A 21784-nucleotide genomic window follows, 5' to 3' on the forward strand; every position below is an offset into this window, starting at 1 on the left:
CAAATGTGATTTTTCCTGCCATGACTTCTCCTTCAGTCTGTACAGTGTCTCTACATAAAAACACACAAAATCATCAAGTATTCATTCACTTTCTAGTGAAGTGGCAAACTAAATTTTTAGAAGGTTATTTCTTGTTTTATGATAATTTATCAGAAAAACAACTTTTAAGATAGGAACATTTTAAGAATTTACAATCATTTACTGGACTCTTACTGGAAAAGTATGCCATAACTAAAGGTTCTTTCAGTACTTTTGTCCTGAAATTTTTACAAAAGCAATCTTGATCTTAGAGCAGAGACCACCCTTCCACCCTTTCCCATGCCTGAGGCAGGTAACTTCCTACAAAGACGACAATTTTCCCACTTTGAGGACAGAGGCACAGGGTTTCTGACTGATAGCATTCATCAATGCCATCTTCTAGGAAAGTATACTCAAAAGTTTCAGTTACAATCTGTCCAATATTTCTGCAAAGATAGAAAGATTTACACATGCAAAAAAGTTACAGTGGCCCTGTGAAAGCCTGTAAGTGCTAGAGAAAATGCCAGTCTTGTTTCTACTTTTTAAATCCTTTTTTTTTTAAGCAGACAAGTTCAAATACATTGTAAAAAACCCTTACTTTCTGAAATCTAAGATAAAGGCTGCTTCAGATGTAACTTTTCCTTGATATCTATCTCACCATCTTTTTATTTGGTAGCATCATACAACTTGCTCACTAATTTAACTATTTATCTATACAATTTAAATATTTCCTCATCCTAAAGATTTTTTTTTCTGCTTTTCTTTTTGTAGGGTGTTGAGTAACAGCAATTTCCTCTATAAATTTACAAAGATTACATATGTACTTTGTGCTCTTTGGTATTTATTTCAGTAGTAGCGTTCGGTTTTCCAAATATCATTAACACACACATATGCCAGTAATTGCCACATTGTTTGTATACTGCCCAAACCAAGTAATATTCGGCAAACAAATCCAGATCTGAAAGGGTCTTTAAATACTGTGACTAATCTTTACTGTTATATACTGTTATTTACAACACTGATTTACATACCTCTGCTGTTTGGCCCTGTAACTTTGCAAGTTGAGTTGTTCGAATGTTCAAGGATTGGCTCCTTGTAACTGTTGCTCCAGAAGACTTCCCATTAACTTTTCTTTCCAGATGACAAGTTACTAACAACTTTTCTTCCAACAGCACAGCATCCCATGGATCTTCTGCAGTCATGCTAGAAGTCATCTCACCATCATCCTCTGCCTTATACAAAGTCTCCACACTGTCCATTTTTGGTTTACTTAGGGGATCCAAATCTAGCCAATCAAATTTACTAATGTCTCTGCAGCTTTCTGAGGCTGGTAGATTAGAAACTGCAGACTTAATAGCAGTCATCTCTAAGTCAGTGCTTGACTTCCCATTTTTCAGAAATTCTGAGGTGCTTGCAATTTTGTCAAATACTTTTGCCATTTCTGGTGTAATTATTGGAGGATATACGGGTAGGCTTCCTCGTGGATGGAAAGGTGTAGTAGCTGCCAATGGATATGAAATGTATTGTGACTGTCTCGGAAGACCAAGATAAATAGGTTCTGTAGAGTGACAGGAGGACATGCTTGGATGGAATCCATTCTGAAATACACCAGTCTGTTTTGTAAAAGAAGCTGAAGGATAAATAGGAGGTAAAGTGCAAGTCACAGGTGCTGGTATCCCAGGTGTCCACTGTCCTCTCCGACCAGTAGGGCCAAGATAAAATTGTGAAGAAACAGAGGGGCTCAAAATGGGAGTTACTGGTAATGTAGGTACTTTACTACATTCAAAACTATCATCCAGCAGCAGTTTCTCTAGCTCAGCATGAGTAAGTTTCTCTATGTCAATGGTACTTAGTTTATCTTCCATTCTCTTGGCATCAGACTCTGGAAACACCATGAGATCATGGTCCTGTTTGTTATGAGTCTGTGCTTTTTGACTAGTGCTGCTTAAAGAATGAAGAGTTTGTTTATTACCAGCTACACCTCTTTCTTTCTGCATTTTAGCTAACGCCTCAGCTTCCATCTGCAACGCCTCCTCTTTGTCCACATCTTTTGACCTCGCAGTTGCCAAAGGAGGAGATGAACGCTGTTTAAATCCATTGCTACTGGATATCTGGGCCATACCGCAAGAGCAGATGTCCATTTAAAGAACCACTACTTCTGCTGTACGAGTTGTCCACCCTTGCCTTTGTAATGGATTCAGCAGATCTGAAAAGGAAATGAAGCATTAGAACGCTGTAAAATCATATGAAGTGTACTAAGCCATATACCAACAAATGACAGGATTGCACATATGTCCATCAGAACTGCGGCACAAAGCTTTAAAATGACTGATTTTTTTGGAGCAAACTTAAGGGAAGCCTTACAATTAAACTAAGCAGAACTTCTGCATTCTGCAAGACCCATTTATTTCTCTTACCAGTACTTACCAGTAAGTAAAATAAATACTTAGACTTTGGGTTTACTTGCACAAAGGGAAATTAAGATCTGGAAAAGCTGCATTCAGGTACATAATTCATTTTTGATTTGACTAATTCTGCACACTTATCCAGCTTTTCCTCCTTTAGTCCTAGTCCTGAAGGCTACACAAATACATAGCATTGATAAAGCATGCAGTCTAGAAGTCTTCCAATTTACTTCAATATATCACAAATTAAAAACCAAACATGCCTTTCGGGGAAAAAACAAAAAACCTATCATTGTACTTTTTTTTACTTTAACTAGAGAAATAACATTTATAAAATACTATTTGTTACACATGCAGAATACAAATAATCTAAGTAGAGCTGCTGATTAAGTAATTCATTAACAGACCCTTAAAGAAAATGTCATTCGCTACTATACAACGGAAGAAACTTTGGAAGGTCACTTTTGGCTAAAGTCATGACTAATGAAATGACAACTTACATTTCTCCAATTCCAATCTTGTACTCAGTATTATTAGACAATTTCCCACGTTCACCACAATACCTATGTCTCTTTATTAAAATAGTCTTAAAACAGATTACCACGAGAACTTCTGGGCTCGCTGTTATTTTTCGATACTATTTCCATTTTATTCTACAGCTGTTAAATACAGTCAGGTTAGAGTTGATTCCAGGTGATAAAGAGTTTTCCAGCAACAGTTAGTACGCATATCAAATAGCAAGGTAAAATTCATGAATAATGGGAGGGTTAGACAGACAAACTGCAATCCTCATTAAAATGCAGTTTCACTGAACAGGCCTTCTCTTAGATGTAAATCATTAAGAGTTTAAGTCACAAAACAATCTGCAATTGAAAAAGAAAATTTTCTGCAACAAACAATTTAGATGTCTTAGATATTAGTCTTTCTATTCACACCCATTAGAAGTTACTTTTGTAAAAAATCACACCAGAAATATACTTTAAACAAACTCACTGTACTGGAGTTTATCATCTGCGGACTGGCCCCACAGACTTTACTCAGTGGTTTACATTGTGAATGAAAGACGTCTTTGTAAGAGATCCTCTACCTACTTCAAATAAGTCTGAAAACATAAATTCAAGTCAAACCCTTTCTAAAGCAAGATTAAACCAGCACTGAAGTTCCAGGTACCTCAACAAGATGAAAAAAGGGTTGGAGTTTTCTTGTTTCTGTTTGTTTCCCTTCTGTTAGCAATCTTCCTCCCTCTTTCTCATTTTTAAAGAGGCTTTCTTCATTCCTTATTAATGAAAAGGGGTCAGACAAGTCAGACAATTTTTATAACATTCTTTCTTACTGTGTTTTAGAGGTAACCTGTAGCAAAAGCAGAACAAAAGATGTTTGCATTTGCAATGCCTACAAGATGCTTGTAGGCCAAGCAGAACAGTGCTCTCCTCACAGGAATAAGGAATGTTTTGGTGCTGAACAGTGAAAGCATAACAGAATAAATGCCACAAGCAGCTCAAGAATACAATGCTTTCCTGACTTTATTTATGCTAAGTCCCATAAAACTATCATCCAGCTCAGCTGTTCATCATTTCTTTTATTAAGAGCTACTTGTAAGCCTTTCACATCAACCTCTTTTACAATCAGGTGTAAGTTAGGAAAGGTCCATTGGAGCTTAAAAAGAAACTCCTCATGTTTTACAAGAGAGAATTCCTAAACTCAGTAATATGATCCAGTTCAAAAATTGCAAGAGTTATCAAAATAATTTAATTTCACTTAAGTGATGAGTGCTTAAAAAAGTAATTTTTCTATCAAAACCTAAACCTTTAAATGTTAAATAGGTTTATTTAGAAATGTTAGGGACAATATACATAAGGTATTGAAAAACAACACAATGCTGAGAAAACATTCCATGTTTATGAAATTTCTGCTTTCCTTCCTCTCTCTCAGCTAGTTGCTGGTTAACAAAGACTGAAACTAGAAGCTAAAAAAACCTCAAAAGTACACAACTAAACAGCCCTGGAGAACAAAGTCTTCAGGAGAAGCTTTGGTGGTTATTAGGATTTATCCATCCCACCATATAATGGTTTTCAACACAGATGAAGTCTATGAAAAAAAACTAGACCCTGTATCTATTTCCTTGTACTATATTAAGCTGCAGAGTTTGGCATTCATTAAAGCCACTACTATTGCCACTGCAAAGAAGTCCTGCGCTATCCACTACCTATCTGCACAAGCAGAGTGCTGAAACGGATCAGGGAACTGATCAGCAAGACTTTTGCTGGTTACTTGGCTAGACAGGTCAGCTCCCTGACCTGATTTACAGCAGAGCTGCGCAGACACAGAGCCAGCACAAGAAGTCTGCCCCACCAGGGAGAAGTGGCGTGGCATTTGTTGTCGTTGGCAGCACCAGTGTTTTAAAACCTGTCAGACTACAGCCTTCTCCAGGTATCCTTTGCACAGCAAACACAAACTCTGGTCTATAGCAGGACTGATACGTACAGACCAGATTCATGTCTCATATATGTTGACACGAACTCCAACATAAAGAGAGCCCAGCCATTAAATCCTGACAGTCACATACTGCTCTGTGCTGTAGAGTTCTCTCAGTTTCAAGCTCTGACCACCAACCTGCACATGACTGTAGATTTAAAAATTTAAAGCTATCAGAAACAACATCCTCCTGTTCTAGCCCAAGTAATATTGCTTAGTTTTATATTAAGAAATATTTAGAAACAACACTTCAGGACAACTCATTTCAACGCAATATGCACGTAAAACTATCTTTAAGTTTACTTTCCCGTTTATAATTGTTTCATTCAGCTTGACTTCCAGATCCTTTCATGTCTGGAGGAATAAAAACTCAAAGCAGTGATTTTTTTTTTAATGTAGGATTCTAAGTTTGCAAACAGATTTATAAGGCTGCTCCCTCCAATCTGCTTTCTTGCTTCCACCAATTGCTGTTTAAGAGGACATCTATACTTAATTCTCCTGCTACTGAGGCCAGAAACACTGTGAAGAACTCAGCAAAGTTTATTTTCATAACTTGTCTGCATAAGCACATATCTGTTCTTTTGTTTAGCTTTGTACCAGACAAGTTTTTTTTTTTTAAAAAAAAAAGTTAAAATAAAAATAAATTAGAAAAAAAATAAAACAAAAAGCAAGCATGTTTCCCATTTCACAGAACTTACGTAAGAGTCAGCTGTTACATCCAGACAGGGACTTGGTGAAATAGGTATGGGCTAATGGGTAAAAAACAGGAGTGAAAAGTATATTGTTACTGAGGCATGCAAAAATATGTATGCTAACTTACAGACTTTTATATTCCCCACTTGCACAAGACCAAAATAAAATAGTATCTTTAACCTATATATTTTTTCTGACATAAATAAGATCTACTTCAATCTTCATTGCCAAACAGTTCTATACTCTGCTGATAGCAGGAGCAAAAGGCCAGCCTTCAGCTGTACATTTCTGACCCTCAGTGACACCAGATTATTTAATATTCACCTGTTAACAAAACAGTCACTCTAAATCTTCTCCTAAGCTGTACTGAATATTTTGCAGACAGTCTAAGCCTACTAGCCACAGATGACATCCTAATGAGAAGCCTAATGCACTTTACACTAACTGCTCAGACTGCCCAGATATTTAACTAGGCTTTAATCTCATTAACTGATAGCTGGTTAAAATTGCTATGTCAAATTTTTAGATGCAAAAACTCACTATTCTTACCAATTTTAAAGTCCTTTAAATAATTCCTACTTGGCTTTCTAAAAAGTAGTAGCATGAAGTAAGTGCAATTTTCAGTTTTGCTGTTGCCTAAGGATTTTGAAGCAGTATGAACTTTTTTTCTGAATTTTATTCAGAAAAACTAAACTAGGTTTATATTCACTGATACTTTTCTTCACAGTCGTTGTCCAGATAGTTCAGAATAGTCTCAAGTGTGTTCTCGTGCTGCTTGATAATTACAGCAACAAGAGCAAGCGATTTTTCAGAGCAGAGGGGAAAATCAAAGTAACATGTCCTTCAAAGTAACTATAATAGCAACCAAATTATAACAAACTTGGTGCCCTAAAAAGTAGGAAAGTTTATTTTTCTGCCAAAAATTGACAGCTTTGATCTGCATGTTTGCCAAGCAATTTCCTACTCACAACAAGCTACTGTTTCACCAACTCATGACTTGAGATAAACATACTTTTTTTTTAGCACTTGGAAACATGGTGCACAGCTAGACACCTGCTGCAGTAATGCCTCACTTGTAATGCCTAAAAGATCCCTGTAATGTCTAAAGGATCCCAGTCTCTCAATAACTGCTTATCTGTTTATTTTAGTTTTCCTAAGACAGTGCTGCATTTTTTCCCAGAGCTCTGATAGCTAGCTTGTACTGGCATAAATCCAGTGACTTCTAATAGCCAAAGTAGAAAGTTATTATTATTAGTTGTTATCTGAAAAGTTGAATTGGATTTTTATTTTTGAAAAGCAGACACTGTCAAACACATACTCAGTTTGACTGCTGTATTAGGTTCTTTCCTCAGAGAGGACAGTTATAAAGCCAGATCAACATAAAAATTTCTGCCAAATTCTATAATCAGACTGCAGATTTCAAACAGTTTAAAAGCACTGATAAAACTGCAAGTTTAAGCAAGGCTTTATCCTACATGTCATTTTTTAAACAGTGAATTTATACAATAAAGTTGTCAGAATAAATGCTTCCTAGATGTGTTTAAAATAAAGATAAGCATTCTTTCAAAAGTTAACTGTATTACATCAGTTAACCTTCTCACATATAGAGTTTAGCTGCATTTTGAACTTTTAAATTTGTAGCCATCTAAATTCAAAGTTAGCAAAATTTAAACTTTTACAACATTTACAAAGAGTAGAGGACACTCAGAACAATCTGTTTCAATTCAAATCCCAGAAAGGGGAAAAAAGAGGTATGTGGATCACTGCTAATCATACAGTAGGAATTCATGAGAAGTCTGCAACAACCAGAAGTCATCACAATTGTAATCCTAAAAATAATCCTGAAAGAGCTGAGATTGTTCTCATCTCAACTATTGCACACATGACTGTGAGCAACAGTAAAATTACCTTTTCAGCTGTCAATCTGTTTACCCTCAAAAGCACAGTTCCCTCTCGAAATACTCAAAGAACTTGTCACTTGTCAAATGCTTCTTCCCCCTCCCTGCCCTTCTTTAAATGCACAGAAACAACTGAAGGGGTTATAACAGAAATTTGGAAGTGATAAAACAAATCACTTACTCCTCTTCTCCCCCCCCACATACAAAAAAAAAAGCACTCCTACTTTCTATAATGTCAATTATGTTTATACTGTTCTGGTGGTAATTTGCTGATATTACCTCCTTAAGATTTCTATAAAAGCAAGTGTAAAGTATTCAAACACCTGATTCAATTAGTCTTGACTAAAGGTAACTGTCTCTTGCAATGAGATGTAGTAGCTTTAGACAATTTCTGTATGTATTCAATTAGATGTAATAAGGCACAAATCTCCACATCTCTTTTGCTAGCTCCAATTAGCAGAACTTTCCTAAATACATCTTTAGTAGCAATTTTGAATACATACATCTATAGCATCTAAAATTAATTTGATCAGTTAGGTACCAGTGTATTGCTTTGTAATGTTTTTTAATTGAGTAATGCTCATTACTCCTTAAAGGAATAAAATGCTGTCTTTTGCTTGCTAAACGTTGCTACCATCAAGAAAAAAAAAATGGCAAGATGTCTGGCAATCTCCTTCAGATCAAAGCCACTAAGTGGGGATGGAAATTCATTCCAAAATAGAGTTTGTGTTCCAGAGGCTTACATAAAAGCAGAGTACTTAGACAGGTACACCTCTAGCAAATATACGAAATCTAACCATGAAGCAATTTTTACTCAGGAGGAATTTATAGATTTTTGGTAAGAAACATCAGGAAAAAAAATCAATACAAAATATCATCCATCCACTAGGACAAAGACTCCCAAAATCTAAATTAGTTTCCTATCTTAGTGACCAAGGGACGTCTTTATTAGTGATAAATCCTGCTACCTCAAATACAGGTAATCTCATCATCTGCTCATGTGCATATTAACATTATTCTCCACTTGAGCAGAGCTGCACAACAGTTTTCTTTTCAAAATGAAAAAAGGCTCTTAACTTAAAATTCTATTTATAATCTATTCTAGTGCTAAACAAGCATAGAGCTCATATTATTTGATAATTCATTCTCAAGAAAATATTTTATAGCTATCACAAATCAGCACACATGAGCTCCCTACTACTCGAGCACAAAGCAATGATAAGGTGTCAGACCATTTCCTGTATTCCTTATAAAGCATTGCCTTGACACACAGTAGCTAGAATTTCCTCAAAACAAATGTATTTTTTTCAAAATAATTCCCTGTGGTTATTTTAACATTAATTAAAAACAGATTCATATCATTTGTCTAACATCGAATGATAACTAAGGAACTAACAAATCTTCCCAACATACCAGAGATAGTAGCAGTTTTATGGGATGACAGGGAAAACTTTAGTGAAATAAGACAGCAGCAGCATACTATGGAAAGTACTAATCATCTAGAATGGAATTCAGAGTAAGATCTTTGACACACAAGGAAAACTCCTTAGGAAGAAATAAAAAACTTTGATGTTCAAAAGCTTTCTCTGCCAGATGGATTCACAGATTCCTACAAATTGAAAAACACTTCAACAGATACTTCAACAAGTCATGAGCAAGCCAGATGAGAGTCACTTATAGACCTACAAAATTATTATAGGCATTCAGGGGAAAAAAAAAAAAAAAGACAGATAAGCAAGTCTGATGACATGTTAACTGACAAGAGATTCCACAGGTGTAATCACTACAGGTAAAGGGCTTGAAAAGAGAAGATAAAGAAAAAATGCAAAGGAAATCATCCCAGTAATGCTTTGAAAGAACAACGGGCTTTTTAAATCCACTCAAACACACTCAGCAACTAATGTACTGAATATTTTATTTCTTGAGAAAGCACCAAGTCAGTTTACAAAGGTTTACCCCTTTTATACAACTATTAAAAATAATTATTTCCAGGTACCTTAAAATACATTGGGAAAAAAAACAGATTCTTCAATTGTTTAAGAGCTTGTACATCAATCACGATTGGTATTATATGGTTTACTGCTCTACCCAACAGCTTGATTTTTTTTCCTTTTAGATTTTTAATCTCCACACAGAGCATGAACTGTTTGTTAGAGACACTTTGAAAGCCAGATAAACCATCTAAACAATAAGCATGTAATCAGATCTTTTAAAAAGAGATTACATGTTAATAATAACTGATTTGAAAGTCAAAAATTCTTGAAAAATCAGTATTTTCTCATTTATAATTTCTATTTCAAATTGGAAAAACTCTTTTTAAGTGCTGCAGATAGATCTGTGCAGAAATGTAAACAAATACGGTTGTTCTAGAGTTTATTTACAGACACATAAGCTTTGTAAGTCCTTGGATAAAAATCTGAGTTTTTTAGTCCTTCATAAGACTAAAAGCTCATTTTTAAAAATACCATTAGGCTTAAATTAGAAGATTTTCAATAATGTGTACACAAATAGTCCTGAAAGCTTAGTGTTTCAGCTGTAGTTCTATTCTTTTATCTTTCCACTAGAACTTAGTAGCTTCTTTAATCCAGTCATCTTAGTAAAATTAGAAACTCTCTTCTTGAAGAGACTAAAACAATCAACTGAAAAACTGAATCCACCTCAGCTCATTTCTAAACAATCTGCCCCCCAAAAAAACCCCACAAAACCACAATTTATCAAAAGACAGAATTTGTAATTAAGCATGAACTCTGAACGAGTGCTCTTTAGCGCTCTTTTTCATTTTGTTCAAGTCAGCCAGGCTAGCTTCTACATAATACCCAAGCAGTTGTACTTAGACCAGTAACTGCACCGCTCAACTTTATTATAAAAATAATTATAAAAATCCATTTACATACAAAAAGTACAATTTCATCACATAAAACCACATAAAACAGGAAGTCTCCAGAAATGCTGTAAGATCTTCAATATTGGCAACAATTCAATTGAAAATCTCATTTCAGCAGTTTTCATGCTTATAGAAATGCTTACAACTCCATTCACATCAATTTTCAAAAATGTTATATAGAAGTCTTACTAGATATGTCATGCTTTGTAACTGTAGAATCATAATTTTGGATCAATGTTCCAAGAAAGGCGAAGAACGGAAGTGTTAGTCATGATGTTCTAGGCAAATTTTAATCCAGGCAGCTATATTTACCTGTTTTCCACAGCCACAAAGTGTTCTTCCTCCTCCTGAGCCAGTGGTCTGAACCATCATCCATTGCAAACTAATCTACCAGCAGACATGGATACACATGGATTTCGTACAGTATGCTTGTAAGCTTCTTTATCATATTTGTGGTGCTATTTCTCACCTTTCCTCTTAACTTTTGAGCCAATTACCATTTCAACTAAATCTGCTAAAGGAATAGAAGTCTTAAAGATAAAATAAATCTTAACTTCCATTAAGTTTCACTAAAACAAGCAACCCAAGACAGTCAAGAAATTTGGTGTCATAGCTGAAGAAAAGAGTAGCATAAGCTCATATGATTGCCAACTACAATCTTATGACACAAGTAATCTTTATAAATGCTTGAATCATGGCAAAAACAAAATTAAACCCTATAAGCTGAAGACAAATCCACAGGAAACTTGACATCAGTTCTGCTGCACAAAGAACTACTCACCAACTTCTACACCTTGATATTTTCCCCCATTTTGTTCCCAGCTGTCCGACAGCATACCTGCAAGTTCTGTTCTGACACAGTATTTTCTGGATGTGGGTAGCAGAAAAAGCAATAATGAAACTCAAGGCATCTCAGGCTGCTTCACTCCAATGCACTTAGCCAGGATTCTTCCTATTCCTTATAGCCAAGCCTATTATCAGCACTGTTTGACAAAGGCAAAGAATTTTGGTTCTGTTACATGTTTCTTTTTTTCTTTTTTTTTTTTTTTTTTTTTTTGCAGAATAATGCTTTCATATCCTCTCCTTCTGTTTATTTCAGAAGTTCACTTTTAAGAACTTTTTACTGATTCTTTTGCTTTTCAGCCACCTCTAAAGTTACGCTTTTTTCCCTGTCACCCCTACATTTATGCTTTCCATCAGCTTCTCTTTTCAAAGGGCACTTGAAAATCCACATGCAATACAGAATAGTCCATACAAAAATCAACATTAACTATGCTACTGCCCTAGTGTCCTAGGCCTTTTTTAATAACAATGCCAGCGCCTTAAATATTTTGTTTCCCCAGCTGAATAATTTGTTTATTAGTCCATCATTAAAAAAAAAAAGGGGGGGTGGGGGAGGAAAAAAAAAGAAAGTTCTAAAATACCCCTTCATAGATTAATAAAGACAAGAAGGTACTTCAGGAGGGTCTGTATTCCCAAACTCCTGCTCAAAGTAAGGTCAACTGCGCTATCAGACAAGGGTGCTCAAGGCTTTATCCACGCAGATCTGGATAGACCTCCAAGGACAGACTGCAACAACAGCTGTTCACTGAGACTCCCAGGGTTTCTTTAGCAGAGCTCCTCCTTTAAATAGGCTGCTTTTCTTTTACTAACCTTCATCTCATGCCTGTCATTGCAGCAGCCAAACTCCTAGCTAGGTCTGTGGTTGCAGAGATCCTCAATGGATGATGTTTGCTCCTGCTCTATAACTAGAGCATCTTTACTAACATTTCCTAACAGTGACAGCACTACTAGGGACAAGATCCTCACTGTTCATGCCGTACTGGCTTGTATACAGTAGAGTGACAACCTACAGCCTCTATTTGTACTAACACTTCCATTAGTCCCAGTACTAGTGAAACTGATCTGAAGGTACAGACAAGCTTTTACAAAATAAATATCTGATTCAATCAAAGATATAAAGTCTTTAGAAGAAGGAGAGTATAGAGAAAAAGAGGGAAGAAATGTATGTACTATCTACTTGCATTATCTAGAGATGCCCCAAACCTTCGATATAGTCATTTAATGCTCTACACTGAGTGTAAAGACCACCATGGTAAGAAGCTAAGCTTTCTTAAGTTATACGCCTGAAGTAGTCACACAAATATCCTCCTAATATCACGAATTATACATTATGCAGCAAAACACAGTAAGGTTATGATGCAAGGTACAGTAGCTATTGACAGAGGGAGATGAAAGCAAAAGACCGTAGAGATTCTATCCTATTCCTTGACACTACAGCAGCGTGCAGTATACACCTTCAACACAGTACAGCAGAAGCAGTAGTAGCATAGGGACAGAAGACCATCTCAACACAGCTCTGTCCTAGATTTAACTCTGTGCATATCACTGTACTGGTTAGACCTACCAGTCTAATCAAATACAATTCTGCTGTAGTAGTCAAATTATTTCTACCACTTGCCTCAACACAGAGGTTTTTCCCTCAGGCAGGAAACTTACACAGTTTCATTTACAATCAGCAGATGCTTCCCAGTCACAAAGCTAGCATTTATGAGAACATTAAACAGGATTGCTGATTATTAACTGACAGAGAAGTGCACTATTTTTTTAGCTTTACACATTAGAAAATATTAAGTACTTATTTAACGTGTAGAATTAGACAGACATATAGACACATGTATTAATTTTTAACTACTGCTGGAAAAATGAATACAATGACTGCAGTGAGTCAGACCAAAGGTTCATCCAGCCCTTATCCATTCCCTAAGGGTGGCTTCAGAAAAGCTTAGGAAAAAGGCTAAATCATTGCAAGCATATAGTGATACTTCCCCACAATACCCTCTCAGTCTCCACAATCTGCAGCTCAAGGCCTTTCCAAATCCTGAGGTAACTTCTGTAATATTTAACATCCCGCATGGACTTCTCCTCCAGGAATTTGTCCGGTTCACGCTGAATTCATGCTAACTTTTAGCATCTACCTTGTAACGTCACCTCAGCGCTGTAACCAGCCTGTGCTTTTGGCAGCGACTACAACTGAAGGACAAGAGGATATCAGTTACTGATTATCTGTTCTCAGGCCTCTGCTACAACTACTAACAATAATGCTGCGGGCTATACTGAAACCCGTAAGATACAAACTCAATACGGAGCATATTATTTCTAGGTCATATGCAATACCTGACCTCTGGATGCAAATTAGTTACACAAACTTAACATAAATATCATGCAGTCCTCAAATCCTGCATATTTCAAGTTTCCTATTTTTGTTAATGGACCAGTGCAAGGCATTTTATGTCTATAACTTTAATGTCAAACGTCTGAAAATTGTAAATTAGATGAAATATGAAAATGTGCCTTCTCTTGCTACTTTTAAAACATACTCAAATGACAACTATCTGGAACAAACTAGAGTAAGTGATTTCAAATTGCATTCCTTCTAAAAAATATATAGAGAGACAGGTCAAAGTAGTATTTCTCATATGTTTTTAATGAAAGCTTTGAGGAAAAAATGTTCTGCTGAATCACTGAGAGAACGAGTGACATTTATCATTACTAGTATGCTTAGAAAACATTTCCTCCTTCACTTACTTGCCCGGTCTACAATTAACTTCTGCATTCTTCTGCAAAAAGTGACATCACAGCAACCTTTCCATGTAAAAAAGGGTTCAATGAGTAGTCTGTTAGATGACTGACGTTACTGACTGTTGCTGATAAAAAACTGAACTCTAGTTCTGGTAAGTAATTATACATCACATCCTCTACTTAAAATAGAAGAATAAGTTTACAGTTACACTTCCACGAAGCAAACAATTTACATTTGTACTACATTCTCATTTTTAAGTTTGCTGTACTGTTCTTACGAAAAAAGAAAAAAAAATCCACTAACTAAAGGCAATGACTCTAAAATAAAAGCAGTAGACTTACATAAATGTTAAGGCTGATCTTAAACTTTATTATATTTTATGGATTTTAGTCACGCTAAGGTTATGCTTATAGCATCTTACTCATCAATGCCATTTTACTGCGACTTTTAAAGCTTACATAAAATATCATTAAGATTGTTCAAGATTTTAAAGATATGCAATAAGGAGCCCTACTCTAAACCACTTCATTCTTCTAGATAATCCAACACTGGTTTGAGACACCAAAACCTGACCAAAAAAAAAAAAAAAAGCCTGACACAAATCTTTTTTCTAAGCAGTTTTAATTCACATTTCTCCTGCAAGACAGCAGAAACAAAGATAAAACAGCAATACAGGATAAAAAATTCTAGCAGTTTTAAATCCGAGCTTAAGGAATGAAGAAGTTTAGGAATGAGTTTAAGAGCACAAATTCAGATAAGATTTTTTTAATTTAAGTTTTGAAAGACACCATTTTCAATTTAAGGCATTTTATTTTCTTAGTTACAGAAAAAGCCACTCCAAAAGACAAAAATAACTAAATCACTAATTTTCACTTATGTACCCCAAACATCTGTACAGGTGAACCTTTACATTTGAATCCTTAACAACAACAAAATAGCCCAAAAGGAAGCAAAGAGGAACCTCATTAAATTTCAGAATCAAGATTACTATTACACTGTAATTAAGTATCATAAGTTTGTTTGTTAAATCAAACAGGAAAAAAAGAATTGTTTTTTAGTATGTCTCGAGACCTCCTATCTATTCTTATAGGGAAGCACTTTGCAAAAAAAGTTTAAAATGCAGCACATTTAAGAGGATAGGACTCTAAATTCTTACTAATCTATTCAACAAAAGGCTACTTAATCTCAAAGTATTTGTTACTTCTCCCTGTGATGACTTTCTCCCACTGCCTTTATTTTCTGTGCAACTTCCTTTCCTTGTCTATTTATTCTTTTTAGCTTTGTTTCAATTTCATTTTTTTTCCCTCTGAATTTGCTGGCTATTATAGTCCCTTTTTCTTACAAATGGAATAACTTAAACCCATTTAACCAGCTTCTCTTCTTCCCAGACCAATAAACTTCTTTCCAGGGCCATTCTAGGCACTGAAGTGGTAGCGGAATGAAGGACACCACTGCATTCACCACTGCATTCCAAACTAACAAAAACAACTAACAAAATACTTTTGTTACTGTGTTATTTCATCTCTCTCCCTCTTCATAGTTTTTCCTTCCCTTTTGGATTCTTCATGCAACACCCATCAATATAATGCTCTTGAACACTGTTCATATTCTAAATACAGTATCCTTTACAAATATCATAGGATGTTTCTCAAATCATCAGTTCTGTCCAGAAATAGATTTGCATTAAACTAACAAGGCTGTTGTTTAAAACCTTGTCTACATGTCTGCCCTCCCCCCAAATCAGCTTAATTTCACTATGTCCCAGGACATTTGTAACAAAGAATACAATGATTAGGAACAATACCAGAATCTTTCTTTTCTTCAAAGTTTTTCTCTTTTCCAGTGCTTCCTCTTACTACTTTACTCTTTCTTCTTCCCAACAACAGCACAGCTGCTTGTGGGAAGTTATTTATTCTAAAGAAGATACAGGTATATCTGTGCTTTTCATCGCATTGATGGAAAATATTAAACTGTATAGAAATTATGAACAGTAAGCCAGTTGCATGTTTCTGTGTATTACAACTAACATTTAAAAAGCTCTTAGAGAAAGCAGCAGAGTGGGTTACGGATCAAGTCTGACAACACCCAGCTTCTCTGGAACCAAGATATTGCACACCAGCAGCAGGTTAGTCAACCCACTCAGAAGGCCCACGAGAAACTGAACAAAGCACAAGGAAAACTTTGCAGTCTCTGCGGGGGCAGACACGGCCTCCGACGCCTCCAGAAGAGCCTTGCCTTCACACGGGGCTCTCATGCTGCAGGCCCAGTGGCAGCTACCTACCACCCCAAGTTTCGCTCGTGGATGTAAAAGAAATCATCTTTGTAAATGACCTCGCAAGTACCGAGCCAGGTGCGGAGCAGCACTGCCCCAGCGCCTTCAGTAACGCAGTTCACCCAGGCAGCTCTCCGGAGCCCGCACAAACCGGGCAGCGCAGAGGCGAGGGCGCCCCGGACGGGCCCCGCGGCGGCCCGGCCCGGCCCGGCAGCCCCCGGGCAGCGCGGCTCGCCGGGCGCGCCGCCGAGCCCAGGCCCGACGGGCCGGGAGGAGCCCGCCGCGGGTCGCGCCGCCACGGCCCTGAGGGAAGCCGCGAGGGGGGGGAGGGCGCAGGAAGGGTCGGGAGCGGGGGACCGAGCAGAGCGCCAGCCCACCGCCGCCCCAGCACGGGGGCCCCAGCATCTACCTCGCAGCGCCGCCGCCGCCGCCCCGCGGCAACGGCCATTCCGCTCCGCCGCCGCCGGCACCGCGCGCGCCGAGCTCCGCGCAGCCCCCCGCCGCCTAACCGCCGCCGTGCGCTCACTTCCGGCCGCGACCCGCCGCCCTCCGCGCGCGGGGGGGGAGGGGGCGGGGCGCAGCCCGGGCTGGCGGCGCCGCTGTGGGCGGGCGGGAGAGCGGCGGCGGCGGCCGCATCGCTTGAACCCTGCCCGGGGCGGCCGCGGCGGCGGCGGCGGGGCACCGCCTCCCCGGGGCAGCGGCCGCGCCCCTGGCTCCGCGGCGAGGCCGGCAGCGGCGAGGCCGGCCCGCGCCCTGTGGGTCCGAGGGCGCCGCCTTCTCCCCCTCCCCGGCGGAGATGGCCGCTGTGGTGCGGCGCCAGCAGCGCGACCGTTAAGAGGCGCGCGGGAGGCCATAACCGTCGCGGGGGGACTAGCGGGGCGCCCCCCTCCCCCCGCAGGGCGGGGGCGGCCGTCGGAGGGAGCAGCCGCCTGCGGAAAGGGTGAGCGCCGCGGGGGCCGCTCCGTCATTTCCTGCCCTTTTACCATCTGCTCGCAGGAGGAATCCTGGAAGGCTGCACGAGCAGGGAAAAATGCCCTTCTCGGCGGCCGGCCTTCGCCTGGAGGCACAATGGGCTTCCGCCACGGCGCGCCGCGGAGGAAGGGTGCTGCCCGCGCCAGCGCAGGAAGAGCGCTAGGGCTTCACGGGGAGAAATACGTATTTTCATCATTTGCCAGTTGACTTCAGTGGTTAGGAACATCGTGTTCTGTTAAACAGAATTTCGCTTAATATAACTTCGGAAGCTACTTCACCGTGCCCTGCAGACCAGTATTTACAACTCCAACCCTCCTGAAACTATCAGCACATTTCTAAAAGACAGTATTTTGGTTTGACCTTCATAAAGCTTCAAAAGAAGATGAGCCTTTGAATATATTCAGAAGTATTACTTGGGGCATTTTTGCAAAGCTTATGGAAGGCCCATTGCCTACAATCAAGTAAAATGCTATAATAGGCATCTAAAAGTAACTATGATTTTTAGTCTAGCAGCAAAAGAATTCCAGAGAGAATAACCTTGTATTCCTTCCACTTCAGATGGTACTACTTACAATAATTGAATGATTCAGTTTATGACTATTTCATTCAGTTATTTTAATACACTGAAGAATAGAATGCACAAAAAAAAAAAACACATGAACATGTGAAAGTGGCAGTTTGGACACCACAATATGAACAGCTTGGTTATAAATACTATTGTCAGTGACATTTTATATGTGATTCTTTATATACACCCACCACTTTAGCATCTAACCCTTCTCTGTAGGATAAGTCCTGATCTAGTATTATTAAAGTCAATGACAGCCTCGCAGGTGACTTCAGTACATGGAATCAAGGCTCAGGAGGCTGATACAAAATGCATTTTGTAGAAGGATCATAGGCATGACTCTTACTACAAGGACAAAAAGGACTACAAAAGCTTTTACTAACTGACTGATCTAAGCTGTTAAGACATTTTCAAGGTGCCAGTTAAGAGGAGTTAATGCTTGCTAATGCCATTCCATTATTTACAATCAATGAGCATTAAATTCTGACTTCTGAACAAAGATTGGAATATCAATAGAGAACAGCCACTTTGCCCTAAGGTCTACGTTTCTTTCTAGAAAGCAGTCTATAAAATACACTTTCTTCCAGGACTGCATTTTAAGGTTTTTTTGTCCTAGCTGTTACACTTACTGGCCATCTTTTCTGTTGTGCTCTGTGCTGCTTTTCCTCTAACACCAGTGTCATATTAAATTGTTCTATATTACGTTCCCCCATAACTGACCACAGGGTTTAGCCCCTGGACAGCCTTTTTCTTGGTTTCATCTATCACTAAACAAAGGAGCATTAATCTGCTCAGCCTAAGTAAAAGTCTGCTACCTTATTCAACAATTGCAGCAAGATGCATGACCATTTGATTGACTAACATCCTTCATAATAATATTAGCTAATATATGACAGTCCATGTCTGTGTCAAATATGACTCACAAAAGTTGAGACAGAAAAGATCATGTGATTCATTCTTAGTGCGGAACTATTTTCATTAGACTAATACCAAGTCTTATCAGTCTTATGATAAATCTTACTGTAAAAATATTAATATTTAATATTTTAAAAAATATATTTAATATTGTTAATGTGCTTTGTTATATAGGTACTATTTCCTTATATCACATTAAATACAAAGTGAATGTTATTTCTTCTTTTGCTTTCATCCCTTACTGGTTTTAGAGTCACTCTTCAGACTATTTCTGCCTCTGCTTTCATAGTTTCTCAGCTACATTCAAATTATATACCAGTTTTTGTGTACTCTCAGGAAACAGTAGCATCCAGCTTTTTACAACAGCCATTTGTGTGTAAGACTCCCAGATAACATTCTCCATAGCCTGAACTTTACTGATGGCTGGCCAAAATACCCCTGCTTCTGGAGAGGTAACTACATAGAAGCCCAACTTGTAGGTAAAAATGCTACTATCCTATAGTTAGTCAGGTTGATGAAGGGAACAATGACATAGCCCGCAGACTTGCTTATGAATGGATAATTACAAGTTACACATTCCCACACAAAACAATGACGTCAGTTTTAAAGTATTTTTTATGTATATATATATATACACACACACACAGGAAGTAAAATGCCCATGTAAACACAATACGCAACTTGTGTGCCTCAGCATATATAGTAACAAGGTAGTGAGACTGCTGTCTGTGATACATTGACCAAATACCACAGTACTTCTAAAAGTTTTCAGATTTTTGGCAAAGATACTTTGTAAGAATCATGTGTAGCATGTGTTGCAGATAGGCAAGCAGTAAAAAGCCACATAATTGTATTGTCATTTTTATTAAAATTTAAATTGCATATTACAGATTAAAAAAAAATCTTATTTATTTGGTAAACCAAGTGCTGTTCTCACCATCCCTGATACTCAGGCCAGATTTCATGGAAGAATCCCAAAGTAACATATGCAAAAGTCAAACTTGTATAACTAACTATATGAATACTAGTATTAACTGTCTGATAAACTGTAAGTCAAACTGCACCTGGCAAATGCCTTTTGGAACACCACTTCAGATACAAAGCTTGATATATACCAAGCTCAAAAGGATTGTTATATTCTGTTACATATAGCGTATGGTGACTATAACACAAGGAAAGTAAAAATCTTTAACTGCCTTAATTTTCTTCTCAACCTAAGACACATTCATGTAAACATTCCAATTTAACAGATCAATGCTATAATTGTACTATTGGAATTGCTACTTGCTTTTAATTAATTGGAAGGAATAAACTTAATATCTATTGTTAAAGGGTACTGTTTGTGAATGAGAAATTGTTAGCAGAGCATGTCGATTATTAAAGGACAAATGTTTCCTTCCTCTGAAACTAGGACAGAGCATATTGTAATAAGGACAAAAAAAAATCTCACTACAGATACCAGTACACATACACAGTACAGAAACAAGCGGTGGTCAGATCCTTGACATTCTGCCAACTTGCTCAGAGCTGCTACACCAGGGAACTGAAGATTCAGAACAATATTGGTTTACTAAACTTGGTTTAGTACAACTCTAAAATAAAGCTCTGTTGCAGTTTGATTCCTACTTTGTGCAGTGCATATATTAAAAAAAAAAAAACCAACATTTGTTCCTCAGTGTCAACGTGGGGACTCTAGAACAGCAATTCATCCATCCTGCAGATGCACTCTCCCTCGCACAGGGCAGGAAAGGACTTCTTGCTGCTTTGTGCAGCAGTTATGGAGAGAGCTGGCATTTCACAGTAGGGGCATGGGGCACTGCAGGAACCCACAGCTTGGCGGGGCAGGCAGCTCTGCAGTCTGACTAGGTCAGCGCACTGACCCCCAGCCAGCCAGCCTCAACACTGCAGCCCCAGTGCGATTCAACAAAACCCTCTGCAGTTGTCAATCTTGTATGTAGGGCCTTCAAAAGCCTTATAGGCTGTAAGTTCTAAGTACAGTAAAACCAGTTTAGTTTGCTTGAAGCAGCTTAATATGGAATAAAATATATTACTTTAACTCAGTCTACTCATGAAAGAAAATTATTCACATATACTTAGGATCCCAGTATTAGGCTGCTCTTCAGGAAAACTAGAAGATTCACTTATATTTAACTAATAGTTCTAATACAGTTACAGTGTTCTCAAGGTGACTGTGATTGTAAAGTAAACAAGTTTTAAGCATTAATTCTGGAATATTGGATGATCAATATTTTAGCTAGATTTTTTTTTTAAGTCTCTATAAACACCTTTTTCCTAAAACCAGCAGAGGGAGATATTTTTTTAAAAAAAAAAAAAAAAAAACTTTGCTTGCTCTGAGTGTTTGCTTAGGCTTAAGTAGCTATTGCTTACATCAGCAAGTGTCTACTCAACAGTACATTGCTATTAATATTTCATTGTGGATTTCTATCAGGGAGAATGGGGATATCAGTGTAAGTATTAATTTCTGCTTGAATGAAAAATAAGCCGTGGTTGTTTTTGTTTCTTTGCTATGCAATAGTTTGTTTGTATGTGTTTTCGCTATGTATAAAGTCTATATGCAGGCTCATATCTATACAATCTATACAATAAGGTTAATTTCAGCTAACTATATATACATACATAATATATATGCATGAGAAATACACATTCAAGGCTCAAACAAAAGCCCTACATCAAAAGGGACTGCCAATAGTTTCAAGTACAATATTAAACTCAGGTTAATTTCTTAGGACCCAGGGTCCTGCTTCAGTAAATGAGAAATTAGGCATTAGAAGCTAAAATACTTTTACAGATCTGGAAACAGACAGATATGTCCCCACAAAATTTAAACAACATTTTTTTTAAAAGAGGACATACACTGGAAATTCAACATGATCCTTCATATTTACCTCATTTCCCCCCCCCCCCCCCCCCAAATAAGACATGTCTAGAATAGCTACTGCACCAGGGAACTGAAGACTCAAAACAACATAACACATTACTTGTTTTACTGTAACTATTTTGTGGTAACTTTATCTGGACATTTTTCACTTTTTAAAGTTTTTGCATGCAACTTTTTATAGTTTATATAAACAGAAGAAATT

The 21784-nt window shown here is 37.9% G+C and overlaps 1 protein-coding gene across 3 annotated transcripts in view; it reads right to left on the reverse strand.

Moving 5' to 3' along the window:
- The window catches only part of PIK3C2A (phosphatidylinositol-4-phosphate 3-kinase catalytic subunit type 2 alpha), a 59024-nt gene extending 42301 nt beyond the window's left edge, over positions 1–16723 (reverse strand). For all 3 annotated transcript variants that reach the window (XM_062575966.1, XM_062575967.1, XM_062575965.1), the window contains exons 1-2: positions 16638–16723; positions 1050–2224 (exon numbers count right to left, since the gene is read on the reverse strand). In XM_062575966.1, the coding sequence (XP_062431950.1) occupies positions 1050–2159 (1110 nt within the window). In that variant the 5' untranslated portion in view covers positions 2160–2224; positions 16638–16723. The remainder of the gene's footprint in view (positions 1–1049; positions 2225–16637) is intronic.
- Positions 16724–21784: the final 5061 nt, after the last annotated feature.

This window comes from Rhea pennata, chromosome 5, assembly GCF_028389875.1.
Source record: "Rhea pennata isolate bPtePen1 chromosome 5, bPtePen1.pri, whole genome shotgun sequence".
Taxonomy (NCBI): Eukaryota; Metazoa; Chordata; class Aves; order Rheiformes; family Rheidae; genus Rhea; species Rhea pennata.